Below are 22167 nucleotides of genomic sequence, written 5' to 3' on the forward strand. Positions count from 1 at the left end.
CCACACAAAGCAAGCCGATGTACGGCTGATTTCAGCCGATGTACGGCTGAAATTAGCCGTACCAGCCTGGAGTGAATAGCCGAACTGTGTTCGGCTCACTTCACTTCAGATCGCTCATTCACTCGGCTGCCCTCGGCAGCTTCGTGAATAGACCCCTTAGACTTCCATTGACAGAGAGGAACATTGAAGCACAGTCATTGGACAAGACTGCTAGGCAGAGATAAACTGTATAATGAGCAAATATGGCTGCCCTCACATATGTAAATATTCACAAATTAAAGAAATTAAATTAAGAAAAATATTTACATTTTATTTAAACTGCTCACAGCACCTTTATTTCAAAAATTGTGACAACAATTACACTTCCCCATTAAAGTTAAATTTGAAGGTTGTTTTATATTAACTGCAGTAGAAAAACCTGGATGGAGAATTGTGTTACATTATCATTGATATTTTCAGTTGCATTACCTGTCTAAGTTGAGTTTGTGTGCCAGCATCCTCCAGTCATGGCCTCGAGTCTGGGGAGCATCTAGACTACTGCAGAGCTTCTGCCGAATAGTTAGAGGGATACTGAAAGCACTTGGTCCTATAATGGTAGTAATGGTACTCGCTGAATCCATGAGAGGATAATCGATAATACAGCTTGTTTCCTGCAAAAGGAATAAACAAATCATTTATGCTGAAGACCATTTCTGTGTATGGATTGGAGCACACAGCTTCTTCTAACTTTATAAGACTTCTAGCTGTAAATTCCAAAACTCCCTCTGCCGGCATCATTTCTAGCCTCCTGCGATGAATAAAATATTCATAACTAGCTTGCCATTAAACTGTACCTCTGTTTGTGTCCCTGGATGTTTAGTCTATGTCTGGAACACAGACCTGTATCAATTAGATCTAGCCTAGCTTGCTGCAGGGGTTAATTGCACTAATGCATGTAAACTAGACTTGTCTTCATTCAAAGCAATTCATACAGCATTTTATACACAACATTGGACTGCTTTTTATAACTAATTACAAGAACTTTACCATGGGCCAATATATGTTAAAAAAAAAGGATAGCAGCTTAATTTGCATAGTTCATGGACTCATTTGTGCCTGCAAGATTAGATATTGTAATTTACAGCAAAAATATTGCATAATTAGGATACATAAGTGGCATATAAAAATGTAAAATATCATGTAAAACATATTGCTATATATAATTGATCTGGTAAATGAAAGTAAATAATAGACACAAAATCCCCTGTTAATGCTTAAACACAGCAGAGTTTGTTCCTCCCAGGGGGGATATTCATAATCCTGCTGTCATTTAATGAAATAGTAAAGAAGACCATTGAACCCTTTACTAGTAGGCCAGCAAGTGGGTGCTCTATTCCAGAGTTCAGCAAGGGAGCAGGATCTATTGAGGACCCTCTTTAAAAAGCTCACATAAAAGGCCTTTTATGAACCAACCTAAGCCTGCCCTGCATGGACAGTGCTTGTTTGTGTTGTTACATCTCAAAACGATGTATTCTTATTGTGACGCTGTCCTCAGAAAAACAGTAAGAACAGCCAGAGTGGCTGCTGCGCGAAGGCTTCAATAAAGCTTATGAGTAGTAGGTGACTGAGTGTACCGAGATGCTCATGGGGAATAGATGGCCTTTTAAACGGCCATTCTCTTAAGCCTTATGTCGTTGCAGAGAGCACAAGAATTATATGATGGGATTCCTGACCCTTTGTGATGTCAAAAACGTAATATAGCATTTCCTTGTTAGGTTTTCAACATCACAGGGGACAGAGAATCCACACAAATAATCCCTTGTGCTCTCTCACTGCAAATAAGAAAGGGAAGAAGGCCTTCCCATTAAAGGTCTCCACACAAAGAGACCCAAAGGACTCACGGAGTGGATCAGTTCTGGCAACATGCTGCAGAGAAAATCTGCTTGCTGCAAATCAGTTTGATCCACTGCTAATCCTGAGGTTAAACTGGTTGCTTATCACTGACTGTTAATATTAACACGTAGTAAAGTGGTTGTTGAATCACAGGTCATGCACATCTTATAAATTCAAAAAGAGAATGCTTAGTTTTTCACTTTTATTTATTAACAACAATCCTTGGTGGATTGATATTGTTTAAAGGCAATTTATAAAGAAAAATATATTTCCAAAGTCTGTCTGTATGTCCACATCAATGTTAAAATAAACATTATTTAAATGTTTACACGTTTAAAAAAAACATTCTACTTTTTGTGTAGCCATGTTTAAAAATATTTCAGTCCATGGGCAGAGCTCTGTTGAGAGCTCCACCATTCTGCAAGGAAAGACACCAAAGTCAATGATCTGCCACTGCTGTGACATTCCAATTATTTTTGAATTCCTAATGTTAAGGGGATTTCTGCAATGTTTAAAGTGACACTAAACTCAAGAGTTAAACCCTAAAAAGTACCTTAACTATTAACAGAAATGTATCTTATTTGTGTGTCACTCGGCTGTAGATCCTCAAATCATCTCTGAATTGGTGCTGACACTGTCCTTCCTTCTGGAGGGTGCCAACTTTTCTTCTCCATGGTCTTTGTGTGTGTTGTAAAGTAGCCACCGCTTCAAACTCACTCCCGTGATGGACACAGGGACCATGGGGAACAAAAGTAGCCACCCTCCAGAAGGAAGGACAGTGCCAGCATGATTCAGAGGTGATTTGAGGATCTACAGCCGAGTAATACACAAATAAGATACATATTTGTTAATAATTAAAGGAGAACTAAAAGGTGAGTAATTTACACTCATCCTCATTGTTAGAGCCGACGTGTGACATTGAAACTGTCACACGCCGGCTCTATAGATCGGAAAGTGAGCGAACACATACCGTCACTTGCTCACTTTACAATCATCTCCCTGCAGTGAGCGGTGATTGTCAGTCACCACTCCCCGCAGGGATTTCCCCCTCCCTCTCTGATCATCCGATTCTCCAATGCCGACTGTAGCAACGGACGGGGAGGGGGCGGGCACAGTTGGCTCTGCCTCTAGGTAGGCAGAGCCCGCTGTCAATCAGCCAGCTGGGTGGATCTCAACAGTATTGTCGGGATCCGTCCCGGCTGTGGCGCTCTCAGTATATAGTGGGCAATAGCCCGCTATATACTAAGCTTTGGGTCACTGGTGGATGTTAGTATATGTCCTCCCATGACCCTAAAGAGAATTATGGGATAAAAAGTTCACCCCATAGTTCTCTTTTAAGGTACTTGAAGGCATGTTTAAGATTTAACTCCTGAGTTTAGTGTCACTTAAGGTCTGCTCTGCAGCACTGTCACACATGAGAGATTCACATTCAAATATTTGCATATTCTAAACCTACAATAAATAACGTTTAAAACATAACCTATCTGACCTCTGTAGCTGCAGGTACTTTGAGGCAATTCTCCCTAAAATTTCACAAGAGACGCAATGAAATCATTCAAGTGGGTCTCAGCACTTTGCTCTGAACATTCTTCCAGGGTACTACCCTTTAAACATGGATTACTCCGCAGTGTTGGCAGTTGCAGAGGTCTGTAAAGAATTGTTTTACAGTTTATTTACTTGTTATTTATTTAGCTCTCTATAGCCTTACCACAGTTCTACTTAAGAAAAAGGAGCAGCTTTGTCATCCTTTCTTGCAGATACTGTATGTTACAACAGGTAGCATAGCAAGGCATTTTGAAAATGACTGTTTAGGATAGGTACCACAGGGAGGGGTAATTACACCACTTATGTTCATAGGAAAGAATATGAAAGAAATGTTCTATAATGTACCAAGTAACTGCTGAAGTGTTTACAGTGAATATAAGACGCACTTCATATAAATTACATTCTTACTAAAATGTACTATGCAAGGGAAGAGGTTCCCTTTTACATTGTGAAAAAGAGAAAAATGAGAAAATAAAAAGAGAATTAGAAGCCATCCTGATGGTGCATGAACTGTGTAAAGGCACTTGCCCTACAGCATCTTGCTTTTATATGATTACAGAATACCCCTATTTCCTCTTCTATGTATTTTACAGCAAGAAGTATATTAGATCATTTTTTTTACATGTTATGCAGGTACGACTACAAGGCATTCTATAAAATCATGCCACAATGAGCATGGTAGAGAAGAAAGAGCGGTCAGCAAGTACTATATATAAGCTGTAATAAAAACAAATTAAAGCATTGCCTGCAATTAAATTGGCATTAGTCACCTTAATTCTGACTTAGTAGATATTACATTTTTTTAATGAGCCTTTTCTAGTGTTTATAACTGTGGATTATCACTTCTAATTAGGTGACATTTGAGTTCCTCTATGGACGGATTATGTACGTACCTCTGATGCTGTACAGTTTAGCTGGAAGATCTGTCCTTCCCCTTCTACCTGTCTGACACATAACTTGCAAGATAAGTCAACAGTGCTGAGATTGAAGCGTTCCAGAGTGAAGGTACATTGAAGATTCCTTTGGCATCCACTCCAAACCTGATAGAATGGGATTTCCTGAAAGAGCGCACAGTGATAGAAATCATTAGCTTAAACCAGCACATTAGTAGCCATATTATCATATTTTTTTTTGTTCCTGCAAGTTACCTCTCATTCTTTTGTTACTTGTACCAGCTCTTCATGTACTCCTTGTGACAAGCATAAATATTTGTGGTGTGCTTGTTGTCATGCAGGATCTACACTCAGTGGAATGCCATGTCTATTCAGTTGATAACTGTACACAACTGAAGACAGGCCTCCATGTCAACAAACAAAATGATGTTCCCTTTGGGCACGCTGAATAAATCTGATGCCCACACAATGAAACAACATAGGTAATGAGTATTATATACAAAGTGTGTTACTTCGCTGGCCTTCCTTACAATACAAATTTTGGTAGGCTGGTGAAGTTACTCTTTAACTAAATGGGTGTCATTTTGCAAAGGGAAGACCTGAGAACAGGAAAAAACGTATCTGGGAAATACTTCCTCCCCCTCTTGTCATCAGGAATCTGGATGCCTGTACTACACAAGCCACTAAGTGGCAGACACAATGCCAATAAAAATACAACTTGTACAACAAGAGCCAGCTCTTGTTATTCACAAGGAGTCTGCTCCTCTGCAGTAGAGGCAATCTTCTACTGCTTCCTTCAGCCTGTATTAGTTCAGCACATTATGAGCACAGTGTTCAGCTCCCCTGGGAGAGATGGGCTATGGAGTGAAACCTGGTTAATGGAAGCTGAAAGCACTGAAGAGAGGTTGTTCAGCCTGTAGGCAATGGCAAGAAGATGCTGAACTAGCATTCTATCCGATCCATACTGAGCTGCTTGCACAATGCTGCTGAAGTTTTGCCAAGGGTAACAGCCTTGACCAGGCCAGCGGAATCAGGAAACATGTTGTGGGAAGTATGGAACAAAGTAGCTGATGATGAGGATTACTGTAACATGTAACTGAGGCATTAATTCCAGGGAGAATCAGCATTTATGCAATTTATTAACTGAGACACCCATTGAAGCCGGTTTATTCTTGAAAACTACAATGCAGTAACCGATATTTACTAGTATTAAGTATGCTGGAGACAGATCAGCTAGGGGATTGTTTCTGATAGGTTGCCATGGGATTGTATACCTTGCACACCATAATTTGATTTCTATTTGTTAATAAATAAGGAGTAAAACTATTGCATGAAACAAGAATCCAACTAGACACTGCTTAATTACTGGTACCCTACACTGTATGATCAGAAAAAAACATTCCACATTACTTCAGACCCCTGTCAGTGGTGCAACCAAATGAAAAATTCTTCACTATAAATTTGTCATCCAGGACTGCACATAATTATTAACAAGAGCCAAAGCCACCAATGGCCTTTGCTATTCCTCCTGGATCTTAGGCTGGCCAGAGATGGGATGATTCTTGGAAAGATTAAATAAAAACGATGAATATTCAATAAATCTCATTTATTAAAATGGTTACAGGTCAATGAAAATTAACATATACAGAACATTTTCCAGCAAGCTGGAAAACCATTTTGACTGATATAGCCTACTTTTTTAGTTGTCAGTCATCATTTACGTACATAGGATGCTGCAGTGTCACTTGTTCAATGGACATTTGTAATATATTTTTTAAATCTACACAGAAACAACCCAAAATCAGCTTCTGTATGGAAAGCCTTAGTTCTAATCCATTTAAACACATGAAGTCTACTGTATTTTAATTATCCATATGAAGTTTAGACAAATCCTCCCAGAGGAAAACATTTTGGTTTTTTTAAAGAAAACACTGGAATTTGAGAACTGGTGATTGTAAATTATTAGATTGCAACCCCAATCTGGCCATGTGATTATGTACTCTATTGCTCCAACTCTGATTCAGTTGACAATGATATAAAGTTACACCAATAAGGAAGTTTTTGACTGGTAAGCTTACCTGATATTTAGCTAGCAATTTACTTTTCCAAAGTGAGTGTGGAATGTCGTGAACGGACAGGCGGAGATTATGGGTGCTTCCTTTAAAGTGAAGTGTTTTAGGCTCATCCAGTAACTGGCCACCAAGTTTTCTTTCCTGCTGTAACACTTCCTGTGTATTGTAGAAGAAAATGGGATTAGGTATAATGAAAGGATGTACAAATAATTATCACAGGATCAGGAATGGTTTCTATAGAGACTGTCACCCAATCTATCCAATCTTATCAGATTTCTTTACAGTGGACATCCATGATTGTTTTTTTATTTACAGGAACAGTCATTTTCACCCATGCCAAGGTTGGTACAGAGCTTGTAAGCTCCGTGCCCTTTTGAGGTTATTCTATATTGAACTGCACATTATATTTTTGGGGAAAATGTTTAAATTAGAGGTGCACCAAAATGCAATTTTCAGACAGAAACCAAAACTTGCCAGGCTTAAAACGAAAATTATTTTTTCTAACCTTTTGATTTTTTTTTTAAATTTAATTTTGTATTTTTTTTCTACTTTACTGTTGGGGGCTCTGGGAAAATATCAGGGTTCTAAATGTATATTCATAAGCTGTGGAGATGTACAGCACTTCCTGCTGATCGTTGAGTGCTTGTAACCGTTCTCCATCCTGACTCCTTTGGCTGTCACAGGAGGTTGAGCCGGCGGTGTGGAGGAGAGCTCAACCTCCTGTGACATGGATGAGAGCTGACTACTCTCCACACTGCCCACTTGGCCTTCTGTGACAGCTGACAGCTGTTTCCTACCCCACACTGCTCTCTATCCTGAGCCTCTGCCTGTCACAGGAGGCCTAATGGGATGGTGTGGGAGGAGAGCTCGGCCTCCTGTGACACAGCTCCCAGCACTATCCTCCCCGCCCCGTTAGGCCTCCTGAAAGTTTCTCTCCTCCCCCCTGGATGATGCTCTGTGTCAGACAGACACAGGGGGAAGGAGAGAAACACCATTGATGCACCACAATTTTGGCATTTTGCCCAAAGTACCATTTTTTGCCAATATGTTTTTGGTGACCAAAATTTCGGTGCTAGTTTAAATGTACTTGTGACAACTGGGGAAATGTAAAAATACATAGGACTATAAAAAGCTCTTCTAACAGCTGTTATCGCCTTCAAACACAGCATTGCATAGACACCTACCGTATGTGTATATATTATGATAAGGCATGTTTGAATATTGAATAGTAGGCAAAATTTTTAACTTTAGGGATGCTGATCTGTCATTAAACAATAACAATTTGGGGAGTTAGCTATGACCTCACGTCCTGCTCTGCCCAGTTATTATTCATTGGCCCAGGACCTGCTAGAAGACTCTTGCAGGTGCCGGCCAATAGGAAACCCACAATGGTACCAGGCAGGTCAATACATACTGTTTACATAGATAATTACTTTGCTGTACCAAGATAAGAGCTCATATCTACATTTGTACATTTAAGCATTTTGAAAATAAATTTCCACTAAATCTGAGATCAGTTCCATGTAATTAATTTGATGCTTACAAAAATCTGTGTATTGATGTAAAACCCCATTTGATGTTATTTATTTAATAAAATATATTTGTTAGCAGGATGTACCTGCCTTGGTATAAAAAGTCAGTCAATGTACAAAACTGCTAATATCAGCTACTTTCTGTTCTGTAATACCATAAACACAATGGGGGGAATTTATCAAAACTGGAGCAAACTAAATCTGGAGCAGTTACCCAGGGCAACCAATCAGCTTATCTCTTCAGTTTGTTCAGTTAAGATTTGAAAATGAAAGGGAGAAGCCATGAACAGTTGCTCCAGATTTTGTCTGCTCCAGTTTTAATAAATTCCCCTCACTGCGTTCAGTCTACATAATTATGTGTGAGATTGTGACATAATGTTGGTGACATTTAATATTACAATAACTGGTATAGGAAGATTAAAACACACCTTAAAAGAATAAAATAGATTTTAACATTTAACACTAAAGGGGTTATTCACTATGGAGCCGAAGGATACAGCCGTAGCTTTAGCTGTTCCTTCAGCTCTATTCGGCCGTCTTTGCCCTTCGGTTCAGTTGAACCGAAGGGCTGCTGTACGGGCTATTCACAATAGCAAAAAGGCAGACAAGCGGCTCAGCCGAAGTGACAGCCAAAGCATTGGGAAAGGTCGGCCGAAGCCGACCGATCTCCACGCAAATGGCAGCTGGGCAAAGCCAGCCGTGATCTCACGGCTCGGTCCGCCCAGTTGTAATGACAGATCAGCGTCCCCAAATGACCTAGGGATGCTGATCTGTCATTAAACAATAACAATTTGGGGAGTTAGCTATGACCTCACGTCCTGCTCTGTCCAGTTGTTATTCATTGGCCCAGGACCTGCTAGAAGACTCTTGCAGGTGCCGGCCAATAGGAAACAGTTGGGTGGAGCCAGCTGTCACTGCTAGCTACGCCCAATTCTTTTTTTTTCTTTAAAATATATATTTTTTTTTTATCATTTTTCAACATTTTTATTTTTTTCCGCTCATTTAACTTTTTTCCTATTCTGCTAGCTGCCTCGGTGGTACTGAGCAGAATTGCCAAGCTGAATATATATATATATTTGCCTATTTATTTAAATTTTTTAATTAATTTAAAAAGAATTTTTCCCATTCATTTCACTTCTTTTCCATTCAGCTCAGTACCTTGGAGGTACCAATGCTCTGCGGCATTCGGCTATTCACTCACTGCCATTTAGCCCCTTTCAGAATAGGAGTTAACAGCAGCGAGTGAGCTGCCGGAGCTTCGGCTCAGCTGATCCAGATGTTGGATCGGCTGACTCGAAGTCCCTCTGCACTTCGGCTCAGCCGAACATGCAGAGCATGTTCGGCTGCCCGAAGGCAGCTGATGTACGGCTGATTTCAGCCGTACTGAGCCGGAGTGAATAGCTGAACGTTGTTTGGCTCTGTGCATTTCGGCTCGGTTATTCACACGGCTGCCTTTGGCAGCTTTGTGAATAACCCTGTAAATGATTTCAAAATGTAGTAGATCCCATCGCACTCTTGACTGGATAAAGCCCAAACGAAAACTGGGGGGTGCTGAAAGTGACAGCAAATGCCTCCGCACATCAAATGCAAAACACCATGAATCACTCGCATTCCGTTTGTAGATATGTTTCAATCTCCTTTATTAACTGAACATGATGTCACATACACAAATCGACATTTAGAGATCAGGCAATCCCTTCTTCAGGCAAACAACAGTGTTGCCTGGTCCCGAAACGTCGCATTGTGTATGTGACATCATGTTCAGTCAATAAAGGAGATTGACTGCTTTTTACAAACGGAGTGTGAGTGACTTCATGGTATTTAACCCTGTAAAGGTTCATACACAGAATGTGGGGTACCTTGAGTGCATCTTGTGTATCATCTAAGCAGTAAACCCGGATGTTATACTCCAGAGATGTGCAGGATGTTGGCCCGAAAATAGCTAGTTTCAGTCTCTTTGCTGATGATTTGCTTGTAGATTGTCCCACCAGTGAATAGGTGCTTAATGTTTCTGTGAGGATGTGACAGGCTTCTGAATCCATCTGGATGTAACAAGGTGTGGTAAAATTCTCTTCCCCAACAACTACAACATCCTGTAAAAAAAAAAATGTTGTTATCATAGGCCAGTACATGTACCTTATAGGTCGTTGTAAGAAGTGCCATTCACAAATGTGTCCATGTTGAAGTAGCTATCCAAAATTCAAAAGTTTTTTTTTGCTCTGGATAGCATTTCTGTAAAAATAAGTCAAGGCAACTGGAATTGCTGTATTTTTCTTGAAGGCGTTTCACTGGACAGCCGACCAGCTCTCAATTCAGAATGACTTGTACAAAAAAATATCTGGGAATAAATATGGTGAATGTTGCTCCAATCCACATAATCTGTCACAACAAGGTGTTGATTGCCTGGTTCAACCCCTGGTTGTGACAGATTATGTGGATTGGAGGGACATTCACCATATTTATTTCCAGAGAATTAAGAGTCATTCTGAATTGAGAAAGCTGGTCGGGTGTCCAGTGAAACGTCTTCAATAAAAATACAACAAGTCCAGTTGCCTTGACTTATTTTTTACAGATATACCATGACCTGGATGAATGAGAACCTTCACAGACATTTGGATAGCATAGGTAATGGGTTAAATCTTTGTCAGCTTCTTTCTGTCTGTGTTCTATTGGAGAGATTATTCTTCAATCCCTTTCCTGTAGACAACCGGACGTAAGAGAAAAACTCTCCAAAGTGATGGATATAGATTTACCCTTAATTCCTGATATGGTGACAAGTCAAATCTGGATTTTCTCTGACTTTCAGTTCTGTTAACAATGGTCCCCAAGACAAATAGAGAGAGTGAATTAAACCAGCAGGAAAAAAAGCAAAAAAAACCTGATAGAGTTTCTAATCCTTCCTTGCTCTATCAAACCCACAATAAAAGGTTTCAGTTTAGATACATTTTAAGATATGTACTTGTTATCCTTTGTCACCTCTTTTAGGCTCAAAGATGCTAAAAATACCAGCGGGCAAGACATAATTGTTCCCTCATATTGGTGATTTTTAGTTCCAGTTTGCGGTAGATATGTATGGGTACATAAAAAAAGAAAACCTTCTAAAATACCACCTTTATCTCAAATATCACCTGAAATAAGCTACTGGGACTTGTCTCTCCAAGATTTTTAATTAAAAGCATTTCTATATAAACTAATGCCCAATTAATGATTACTGCCCCGTTATTAGCTACTGTAAATTCTGCATAACCAAGAAAGAGCAAGTACTAAGCATATGTGCCTAGATTGTTAGTACAGCTGCCCATAAGCACATCATAACCATATAGAAAGTGAGTTTTGAAATTCTTCCTCACCTAGCTTGAAATCATTTCGACAACCAGCAAGTATAAACAAAATCATATTTCACTAAATCTGTCTTTGGCTGGATTCATGTTAAAATAATAACTTGATTTTGGGTCCACCATATCTAAGAAGAGCAATCTTGTCTACATAAAGATTTTGTATGGCCAATAGTCTGTTATAAACAAAATCAAGTATTTAAAATCAGGCGTAAATTATAATTGGCAACATGATTTCTACAGTACCATGGTCTGCTCCACAATACCCTGATCTTGGCTCACATATGACAGATTTTCTTTACCAAAATTGCCGTATATAATTCCCTTTAACATCAACTCTAGCGATTACTTATACCTGTTGTATGCTACCTTTTTCTTTTGGCAGATGCACTGTATTTATCCATAAAATATAGTACAAGTAACATTGTACTCACAAGTCAATCAGTAACTGATACAAGAGGTTTTCTTTTCATATTAAATTTAGCTTACAAGAAAACATTAGGAAACAAGATAATATCCGCTAGTTGCAGGAAAAGTGCATATCTAATCCATTCCTAAACGTGAAGTGTAGAAGTGAACACATTTCCTAAAATCCATTATGTTTTGCATAAATGCGTTTTAGCAAATGTAAAATAAGTTTACTTGAAGTAAAGAGGTACTCACTTTAATAAAAGAAAAAGTGATATATACAGTGTGTGTGTGTGTGTGTGTGTGTGTGTGTGTGTGTGTGTGTGTGTGCATGTGTGTGAGTGTGTGTGGACCACATAAGCTATTAATTTATGAAAAAGGCTTCCTTTAAGCTGGCCAAGAATTCTATCTTCATTTCTAATATTTGGGAACATTTGTTTGTTGTTGCTACGAATGCTGCCTTTTTGAGTAGTTGCTGGCATGTCTTATCACATAGTCACTACTTACATCTCTTTAGAACTGCTGGCAAATTTAATTACATGGTCACTACAGTATATTTTTTTAGGATTCCAATAGCAATAGAATTCTTAGCTCTACCCTACTGCCAAGCCAAGTGACGACTTGATCCAAGCCCCAGACAGTCCAAAATTTAGGAGATTCAGATGGCTGGAGATAAAGATTCATGTGCATGATACTTAATTTATGACCTTGTGGAACAAGGTGGAGACACAAAGTAATGGAGGGAAATCTCACCACTGGAAGAAGTCATTGAGCTATTTAATTCCTTGTGCCCACCCATACTTAGCACTTCTGAGCAGAACTGGCCTATAAGGGAAAGTTGTACTGAGTAATTATTTTGAAAATGCTAGTTGTCCCGTTGGCATATTGGTCCTAGGCATATAGATTGGTTTAGCCACATTTAGCAGTGTAAAACCAAACGAAACAGTCTCAGGATGCAGTAACCTCTTGTCTGTGTAACCACATAAGACACATAGACTGATTGCACCTGGACAATGCTGAATATCTAGGTGTGCATTCAGCCATAGCAAAGCATGGCATGCTTCTGGGTGCATTTAGAAATGCACCCAGAAGCTCCAAAGACAAGTATTTTAATTCCCTTCTGCATGGAACATTAGGTTTCCAGGTTTCCTATAACAACAACTGGGTGTTTGCAATGACCACAAGTTTACTGGACCACCAAAGAAGTGACTACTTTTATAAATCAATGCATTTTCTATTTTATGCGTTCAGCAATCATTTGCAGTGATGTTTCCGATGTTACCCAAAAGTCACTATTGAACATTCTCATGAAACTGAATTGTTTTATTTTACCTCTGAATTATTAAACCATCTAATTTTCCCATCTTGGCTCTTTATTTTTAGAAAATTGTTGTTTATTTGTACAGTATGTCTGACACATATTTGTGTTTGTACTGGCGCGGTACAAATAAATATGGTGTTACTTTCTTGCTTTTATTAAAAACGTTAAAAATTTACCCAGCGGAAAATATCTGGACTGAAACGTGAGCAAATAAATCTGACAGTGCCTATTGATTTCTAAGAAGCCTTGACATTAATGTGGCCACAGGCAATGAAATGACACTATCGTACTTTGTCCACTATGTGGTGCTAGTGCCAAATACATAACAATTTTTCATTTTCTTCTTTGCAAAGGTCGCACAGGGAAAAGCAAACAACTAGCTGACTAGAGGCATCAAACAGCAAGTCATTTGAACTCATTCCCTACCTTAGCAACAATGTTGACTGTTAAAAAGTAGGATGATACATAAATTTACTAATAAAAGTTATGGTCACCTTTTTATAACTAAACATCCAAGATATATCTTTTCTGTTTGTGCACATTTAAGCATGTGATGATATGAACCAGTGAAATTAGGTGACACAGAATTTAGCTGATCTAAAAATTGTTTTCCTATGCAATTTCCCATGGACATCAATAGAACATCACCCTTAACGTTATCATACTTATCAAAGAATATTTTTTTTACTTGTTGACATGGCCACTTACACATAAATCTGGGCCAATATGTTAAGGTGGCTGTAGATAAAGCAACTGATCTAGTAATGAATGATCAATCATCAATTAAAATATAGAACAAAGTTGTGTGCCTCACAATCAATTGAAAATATTTATTGAAGATACTGATCTATCAGTCATAAATCTGCATATCCATAATCCATAATCTGCATCCATATAAAAATGATTGTTTAATCTATCTGTACTATGATCGGTTCTCTGACAAACACAGATGTTTTTGACGATTGATCAGTAGCGATTAGCAAAATTCACCATGGCCAATCAACTCGGCAGAGTTAAGGTGCCCATACACTGCACGATTCGCGTACGAGAATCGCATTGAAATCCCGCTATCGTACGAGAATCGTGCAGTGTATGGAAGGCGTGCAACCGTTTCTACTGTACGGTCGCACGTCTTCCGTCGAACCAGCATGCTAGAAAACCCGCCGGGAATCGTACGATTCTCGGCGAGTTAGTGGCCTGCTGGTTCGACAACTGCCGAACGGGCCAGTGTGCGCACGCGCACACTGCCCGTTGGCAGTCAACGTAAGCCCGCCCCTCATTACAGTCATCGTAAGCCCGCCCCTCAGGGGGGCGGGCTTGCGATGATCGAGAGTACGATCTGCCTGTCCAAGATGGGCAGATCGTACGTTTTTTAAAGTACTTTACAACCATCGCAAGACTAAGGTCTTGCGATGGTTGTAAAGTGTATGGCCACCTTAATAATCAATCAAGAGCTCACTTGATAAAGAGAATAAAGGGTTTGTAATTTGTATTTTATTTGATTAGTTTAGTTTCATTAAATGATCATACTAATATATATGTGTGGCCGCAATTACACTAGTGACATGTTTAGTATATGTTGCTGGATGAAAAGATACTAGAAATTTATGCATTTATCATATATATATATATATATTACAAAGTGCTTTTGAAGAGTACACAGAATTCTGTACATCAGGTACTGTACCCTGAAGGATCTCATAATAGTAATGTCTCTCCTGCACACTAGGACCGGGTAGGTAGGAAGTTGGATCACCTACTAGTAAGTTTTGGATTTTGGGTGGCAACTGGAGTACCCAGAGTATGCCAATGCAAATGCGGGGCGAACATACAAACATGCAAATAATGACCTTTATGGGATTTGTACCCAGGACCCAGAGCTGAAGGCTGATACCAACCTATTAAGAAGTTAGGCACTGCAGCTGCACAATCTCTCATACAGTAATAAACAAGATACATATTTTTTAAATCCCATGTAAATTCCATATTTGTTCAGCTAATAACACTAAACAGTTACATTGTACACAGTTAAGTTTTACTGATGCAATTTGAGCTTTTAGCATTGTAATATAATAAACACAGTGTTCAGTATATATTAATATTATATTGAAAAATTAGCAATGTACAAAGAGCAGATCCAACATCAACCAATCTGAATGAATATTTAATGATTATATTTCAAAAAAGTTTAATATATTGGTTGGTTAGGGTTCCAGCATCTCAAAGTGCTCTGTTGGATACGCGGAAGGTGACAATTGCTGTTTTTACAACTCTTCCACAGCTAGCACTTGTTGGTCTAAATCTGTTTTATAACCACTATGCCTTAAGGAATGGGTTCAGCTTTGATGTCACTCACCTCCCACTGGCCTTGCACAGATTGCTCTTTTAGCTGGATCTTCCAGTCCTCTGCATTTGTCTCTGCACAGTGATGCATTGTAATAATGACTGGTCGAGTCATCAGTGCTCCCGGTGGCCCGCAACTTACTACAGGAGTTAGAAGTGTCTGGCTGTCTTCTATGGGTGGCCTGAAAAAAAATGTAATTCAGAATTCAAGAATATTGATGCTTTGTACTGGTAATTTACATTGTGAAGTCAATTTTACTTTTTGTACTTCTGTTTTTATTTGTCTCAAGTACGTTTTGCACTTCAATGGTCCAACGTTTCTATTCTGTTAAGAATATCAGTACTTGTGCTTGCACTATTAAAATATCTGCAAATATATTCCAAACAAAACACTAGGTTAATTAAAGCTTATTTTTAGGAAGGGGGCGGGGGACTCCCCTTGCAATGGGGCTACCACCACACTGCAAGGATTAAATGCTGTTTTTTGTCTAGGTTTACTGTGTAAATTACTTTTACTTACCATAACAGCAGGTGGCATACACCTTGTCTCCTCTACACTCAAGAGGAGACAAGGTGTATACTGAATTGTGGACTGTCCCTCGGCATCCTCAAATATAATGCAGGGTTATTAGCCTCCAACCACTAGAGTGCAGGGAGGAGAAGTCTGCAGGCACTATTCTTAAAGCCTGTGGGAGCAGGAATCAGGTAAGAAAAAGTCCTTTACACAATATCCCTAGACAAAAAATTACCTGTTCAAGTTAACCCTTGCAGTGCAGGAATAATCCTACTGCAAGAGTAGTTTATATTTAATGAAGGTAGATTTTAATAAATATTCAATACAAATAGTGGTTTCAGATATACAGCTTTGAAAAAGTTCTGTAAAGTCTGGTGCCTGTAAGAGTTTAGCAGACCTGTCTGGGCTTCCATTCATCCCAAACACTGACTAGCCATTGCAAACAATGCTATTCCATCAAATAGAGACATCCATTCCCACTCACTATTAGAAACCAGTACTGACAAGCTAGCAACTTACTCAAACCTTCAGCACACAAACATCTATAGTTCACAATTTAAAAAGCAATTCCAGGAGTGCATAACCTTATAACATGCAAGTTTACTGGCAATTTTACCCTGACTGCTTCTCATTTAAGTTCTGATCAGGTTTATGTTCTCTGTAGTAAAGAGCCAAATGTAAACACCTTGACTGTTGTATGTTGAAACAAGTGTCATTATTGTTTTGCCCTTTGAATAAAACCAGCAGATATGTATAGTAGAGCTCAAATAAGGTACTGTATGTTTAATTTCATGTCACATGTGAGCAGAATGTAAGTTGCTTTTGTAGGGCAAGACATTTTAAAATCATGTGCAAAAAGTAAACAAGAAAAATAATCTAATGTTATTAGTGCAAGCCCTATTAGCAGAGCTAAAGTATTTAAAGGTTAATATAAATAGTTATTGTTATTAGTGCAAGCCCTATTAGCAGAGCTAAAGTATTTAAAGGTTAATATAAATAGCCCTAGGAGCAGTTACACGGACTGTCCTATAGCAGCCAGTCAGAAACAATCTTTGATTAGTTTGATTTGTCTAAAGACCGGATAATTGTTGGATTTCCACGTCTTGCTATATGGTGTATTTTTGTATGGTTACAAATTGGTCCCCTAATCTATAAATATGATTATTTGAAAATATTTTAGTTATATAAGAATGCTATTCAAGTCGATTCTTTACCACTCTGTAGCCAGATAAGCCTGTGTGTGTCATGCAGAAGCCTTCTTGCTCTCATTTGTCTTGTCTAGACGTTAATTAACGCAGTCTTTGCGCATGAAGAGATAATGTGGATTTCTGTCTCAACTTCAGAAAGTTTAGTGTCACAAAGGTCTCTATTGGGATACAGTACCCAACTCTAATGAAAGGAAAGCATGTTTATTGTGCCATAATGAACTGTGACCGATACAGTAGACTTCAAAATAACATCAACATATCCCTAAGGTCAGCAGACTGATACCAAAAATAACAATGTTACTGGATTCTAGTAAACATCAGTAACTAAAATCTGTGCTGACAGTGTATGAAAACCTCAACTTCATGCAAGCATTCAAATAAAACTTCATAGTTTCTGTGCTGAAACATGTCAGGTTACATCAGTTAAATTCTGTCTATGGTGGCCATAAACAGTACATGGTTGTCAAACCTTTAAAGAGAATTTGTATTGAGAGAAATACATGAGCTGCCGTAGTTCTATTTAGGGTCACAGGAGGACAGGAGGACAGTTACCAATGTCCTCCTGTGACCCAAAAGTCAGCTTATAGTGGGCAATTGCCCGCTATATGCTGACAGAACAAAGCCATGCTACAGCAGGGAATAATCCCAACATTGTTAATCCACCCTACCTGATTGACAGCTGGTTCTGCCTCTCTAGATGCAGAGCCAGCTGTACCCGCCCCTTCTCTATCTGTCCCTCCAGTCAGCGCTGGAGGAATGGAGAGGGGAATCCCTGTAGGGAGCATTGACTGACAGTCACCACTCTCTGCAGGGAGAAGTGTGTGAACTGAGTGATCAGCGGTATATGTCACATGCCGGCTCTAACAATTGGAATAGGTGTATTTCACTCATCCGATATTTCTCCTTTAACCACATCTGAAAATGCATGTTAATGTTCATTTAAGAACAAGAACTGAAAATCTGTCTTCATTGGATGCGTACTTGCTTTTGGGCAGTTATGATCAGCAGATTGGCAGTGAAGTCAGTAACTACACATTGCTATTTGTGCTATGTGATTAAACTGACTTACATTTTTTTTAACTCTTTTTTTAACCATGGGTTTATATGCATTTGTGCTGAAAACATTCCTTTCTCGAAAACAATTTACTCGAAATCAATGATTATTACAAAGACTATTCTGTAATTCAATAAAAAGCATTCTCAAAGCAAAAAATCCAAATGGTTTCTATTTGATTAAAGCATCTAGCATAATTCTATACTGCCTCTCCATTTCCTCACTTTTAAGTGTATTTTATGACTTTGCTTAGCTCAAGTGGCTTTCTTTGTTGCAATCCAAACAGTGTCTTTTTAAAGGTTGTCAAGACCTCAATGCCACTTCTACAGTGGAGACAGCCACTTGAGAAATATGATCATCCTGACAAGTGCACAGCAAAGTGAAGATCACTAGGGATCGGATTCAGTGGCAGCCACACATTACTACAAGAACATAAAATTATATGGTGATAAGAGTCAGCAACAGAATGTCAGAAGCTCCATGTGAGAAAAAAATAGGGACCCTTCAAAATAAAACTTGATGAACGTAAATTTTAAAGTAAGTAATAAAAAATACTCGCTGTTATTAATTACACATTAGTGGCAATATAGTAGAGTTAAATTGCTAAAATCTACTATAAGTTCAAAACACTGGAAAACAAAAGCTCTTTTGCACGTACGTCTACGATGATATTCTGTTAACATCACATCAGCTGCATTCAGGTTTAACCTAATATATAGGTTTTGTAGGTTTTTAGTTTAAAACATGATATAATTTTTCTTAATAGTGTTTAAAATAAACTGATGGCTTTTGCTACTGTTCATATCTACCTACAAAGTCAAGATAGCCACAATGCACTGCTTGGAAGAAACACAATGCTCTACAATGTTGGTCCTGCATCTGTGTTCATCACCCCCTCTAAAGCAACTTCATCCTATGCCAGGGTTCCCCAAAGTGGTCAATATTGACTGCTAATGGTTGAAGGGACAAACCAGGGGGGTCTATAAAATGGCCCTTGGTCAAAAGTAGGCAGTAAATGTCTGAGGGAAATTGGTTGGTTTATAAATGTTGGAATGTTAATTGGGGTCAATTATTCTTTTGAGGTCCCTGTAGAGGTCCACATCAGTCCCAAGTCCTGAAGGTAAAGTGGCTACTGGTGAAACATTGTTACCCAGGATTGCATTGTCATCCACCAGCAAGAGTGGTCTTGAGTTGTCTCTATCAGTTGTATGTTGGTAATTGCCATGTACTGAGTGTACTCCCCCCACCTCAATGTTTGTTGGAGAGCCAGTAAGTACATTATCCCCAAACTCTGTTGGAGAACCAGTGAGTACACCCACCTCATACTTTTTTGGAGAGCCAGTGAGTAGACCCATAGCATTAGGAATGGTGCCAAAGAACTGATTGCTGCGTTTTTACTAAAACACAAATCTGAAGTGGTAAGAACCTTAATGGCAGATGCTGATGCCAATAGGAAATGTAGTCAGTATTCACAAGATCATTATTATTATTATTACTGTATTGAGGGGTCGATGAGCTGAAGTGTTGGCTACCCTTGTCCTACAGTGACTTCTTCCCCTACCAATGGAAATCTGATTTTTTAAGGTAGCCCAAAATAATGCTAACCATGACAAAAGTTAATTCTATACTAATACATAAGTGTTCTGACTGGAGTTTTCATTTAACCCCTTTAGGTCCAATGCATACTATGTCAGATGAAAAATCCAAACCTGGCACTTGACATTTTTATGAACTCTCATCTCCCCCACAACAAATTGTTATTATTCCAAATTTTGGATTGAAAATAAAAGTATAAAGGTATTCTGATTTCATTAAGCAGGGAAAATTCTTTAAATAGGAACGTCTTCAAGTAGAATGGGTTAATGAAGTAGGTCAAAAGAACGTTTGCACTGGTAGTTGTGAATCACACACTTTCACTGATGGATACCCTCCTAGCGCCGTACATGGCTCGAGATGTAAGAAGATTAGACTGTGTCCATAAACCAATTCATTGTGAAGAATGCATCTGTACTACACAGTCACATGAAATAATACGTTTTGGCAGCACTGCCATTTGAATAATAATTTGCCGCATTGATCTAGTCGACAAGAATAGCTAAGAACATAATTCTGCTTGTGAACATGAAAGAACCAGGATGGTATACACTAGCGACATAAGTAAAAAAAGTTCAATGGCTAAGCTGTTCCAGAAAAATAATCTTGTTGCAGAAAGAACACACAACTTAGAAAGAGTTAGTTACAACATGTGAAGAATTTGTTGTATTTTAGGCTCTTTTTACCTTAAAGGAGAACTATGGGGTTAGGGCTTTTCCCCATAGTTCTCCTTAGGGTAACGGTAGGACACAAGCTAGCGTCCTCCCGTCACCCTAAGCTCAGTATACCGCGAGCTATATCTCGCGGTATACTGAGAAGCCGCAGCTGAAGCGGATCCTGACAATTATGTCTGGATCCGCCCAGCTGCGTGAGTGACAGCTGGCTCTGCCTATCTAGAGGCAGAGCCAGCTGTACCCGCCCCCTCCCCGTCCAATCAGCCACTCAGCGTGGAGGATCGGATCGGGGAGGGGGGAATCCAGCCCCTCCCCAGGATCGAGAAGTGACGAACGCAGGAATGTGTTCGCTCACTTCCCGATCTACTGAGCCGACCTGTGACAGTCCCATTGTCACAGGTCGGCTAGAACTATGAGGTGAGTGAAAAGCACTCACCTCATAGTTCACCTTTAAAGGGTAGTACACTGGAAGAAGGGTAGAGCAAAGTGCTGAGACCCACTTGAATGATTTCATTGCGTCTCTTTTAGGGAGAATTGCCTCAAAGTACCTGCAGCTACAGAGGTCAGATAGGAACAATTGAGCATTTTTCTCTTTTAATTGTTACTGTTTAACTGTTTTAAATGCATTTATATTTTTGACATTTACTGCAGAGGATCTATCTATCTATCTATCTATCTATCTATCTATCTATCTATCTATCTATCTATCTATCTATCTATTTATCTATCTCTCTATCTCTTTACCTTATCTATCTCACATAAAGATATCTGACGGGATTCTGAGAATCAACAGTTCAATCAAGGCAGATAATAGTATGCTGGGGATGGAAAGATGGAGTCTGCAGAGAATCATTTAAATCGTAAATTACAGTTACTTGGATTTCCTAATTTTTTACTTCTTTTTCTTAGATCAGACAAATTTGCATGCTGATATTCAGGAGAATTAAATATCAGCAAAGCAAAAATCTACTATTTAATGATTGCAGATGTTTGCCACATTTGTATGCATGTGCATAAGGGGAGGACTTCATGGAGAACTGTGTCATGCCCTGGTGGAGCAATATGACATTGGCAGATCTGGTATAGGCAAGTATTCTACCTAACAGGTAACACCCCCCATACTGTTAGTTCCATGTAAATACCCTCTTCCTATCCTCTGCTGATTAATAGCTCCCATCTACTCCTGACTCAGTGATCAACAGCTATCATAAACCTTTGACTAAGCAATGGGCAAGTACTTTTTCAATCCACTAAGCCATCCTATATAGCAGTTTCAGACTGAATAGTTAGGCCACATTTCCCGAAGCTGAAATCTGTTACATGTGTGTTAGATGTCTGCCCCCTAATTATACTTGAACTCCAACAAACCTTTATGTGTTGGCTAAGTGCTTTGACTTTCCCCGCAGTACCTGAAACATGTGACTATTAGACCAGCAGTCAATGGCACATGCAGGTAGATGGCAGTGTTCACATTAACCCTTAGTCCTACTCTGTGCCTTTTCTCTCATCTAAAAACTTTTTTGCTTTACTATTGAAAATATTTCAGACTCATCAGCCTTGCTGTTCTCTTTTTTCTTAGAAGATTGCTTTAATCAACAAGTACATTGTGTCAATGACTGTGAAGGTGACCTCTGGTGTAAATTAACATTTTCCATGCTTCCATTTATCGCATGCTCCTCAGTTCCCATGGACACCTCACACTACAAGGTCTTTATTTCTCTACATATAATTTCAACAATTTAGCATATTACATATACAGACTCTACTTTATTCAATATTTGTTAGGCTTGTCTGTTGAGTAAA

The 22167-nt window shown here is 39.0% G+C and overlaps 1 protein-coding gene across 1 annotated transcript in view; it reads right to left on the reverse strand.

The window, feature by feature from the left end:
- The window catches only part of UNC5C (unc-5 netrin receptor C), a 353904-nt gene that overhangs the window by 2095 nt on the left and 329642 nt on the right, over window positions 1-22167 (reverse strand). The window contains exons 13-17 of the mRNA XM_018554497.1: window positions 15335-15503; window positions 9774-10007; window positions 6389-6538; window positions 4311-4475; window positions 469-650 (exon numbers count right to left, since the gene is read on the reverse strand). Coding sequence (XP_018409999.1) covers window positions 469-650; window positions 4311-4475; window positions 6389-6538; window positions 9774-10007; window positions 15335-15503 — 900 coding nt within the window. The remainder of the gene's footprint in view (window positions 1-468; window positions 651-4310; window positions 4476-6388; window positions 6539-9773; window positions 10008-15334; window positions 15504-22167) is intronic.

Source organism: Nanorana parkeri, unplaced genomic scaffold, assembly GCF_000935625.1.
Source record: "Nanorana parkeri isolate BGI_ZX_2015 unplaced genomic scaffold, ASM93562v1 scaffold162, whole genome shotgun sequence".
In the NCBI taxonomy this organism is placed as follows: domain Eukaryota; kingdom Metazoa; phylum Chordata; class Amphibia; order Anura; family Dicroglossidae; genus Nanorana; species Nanorana parkeri.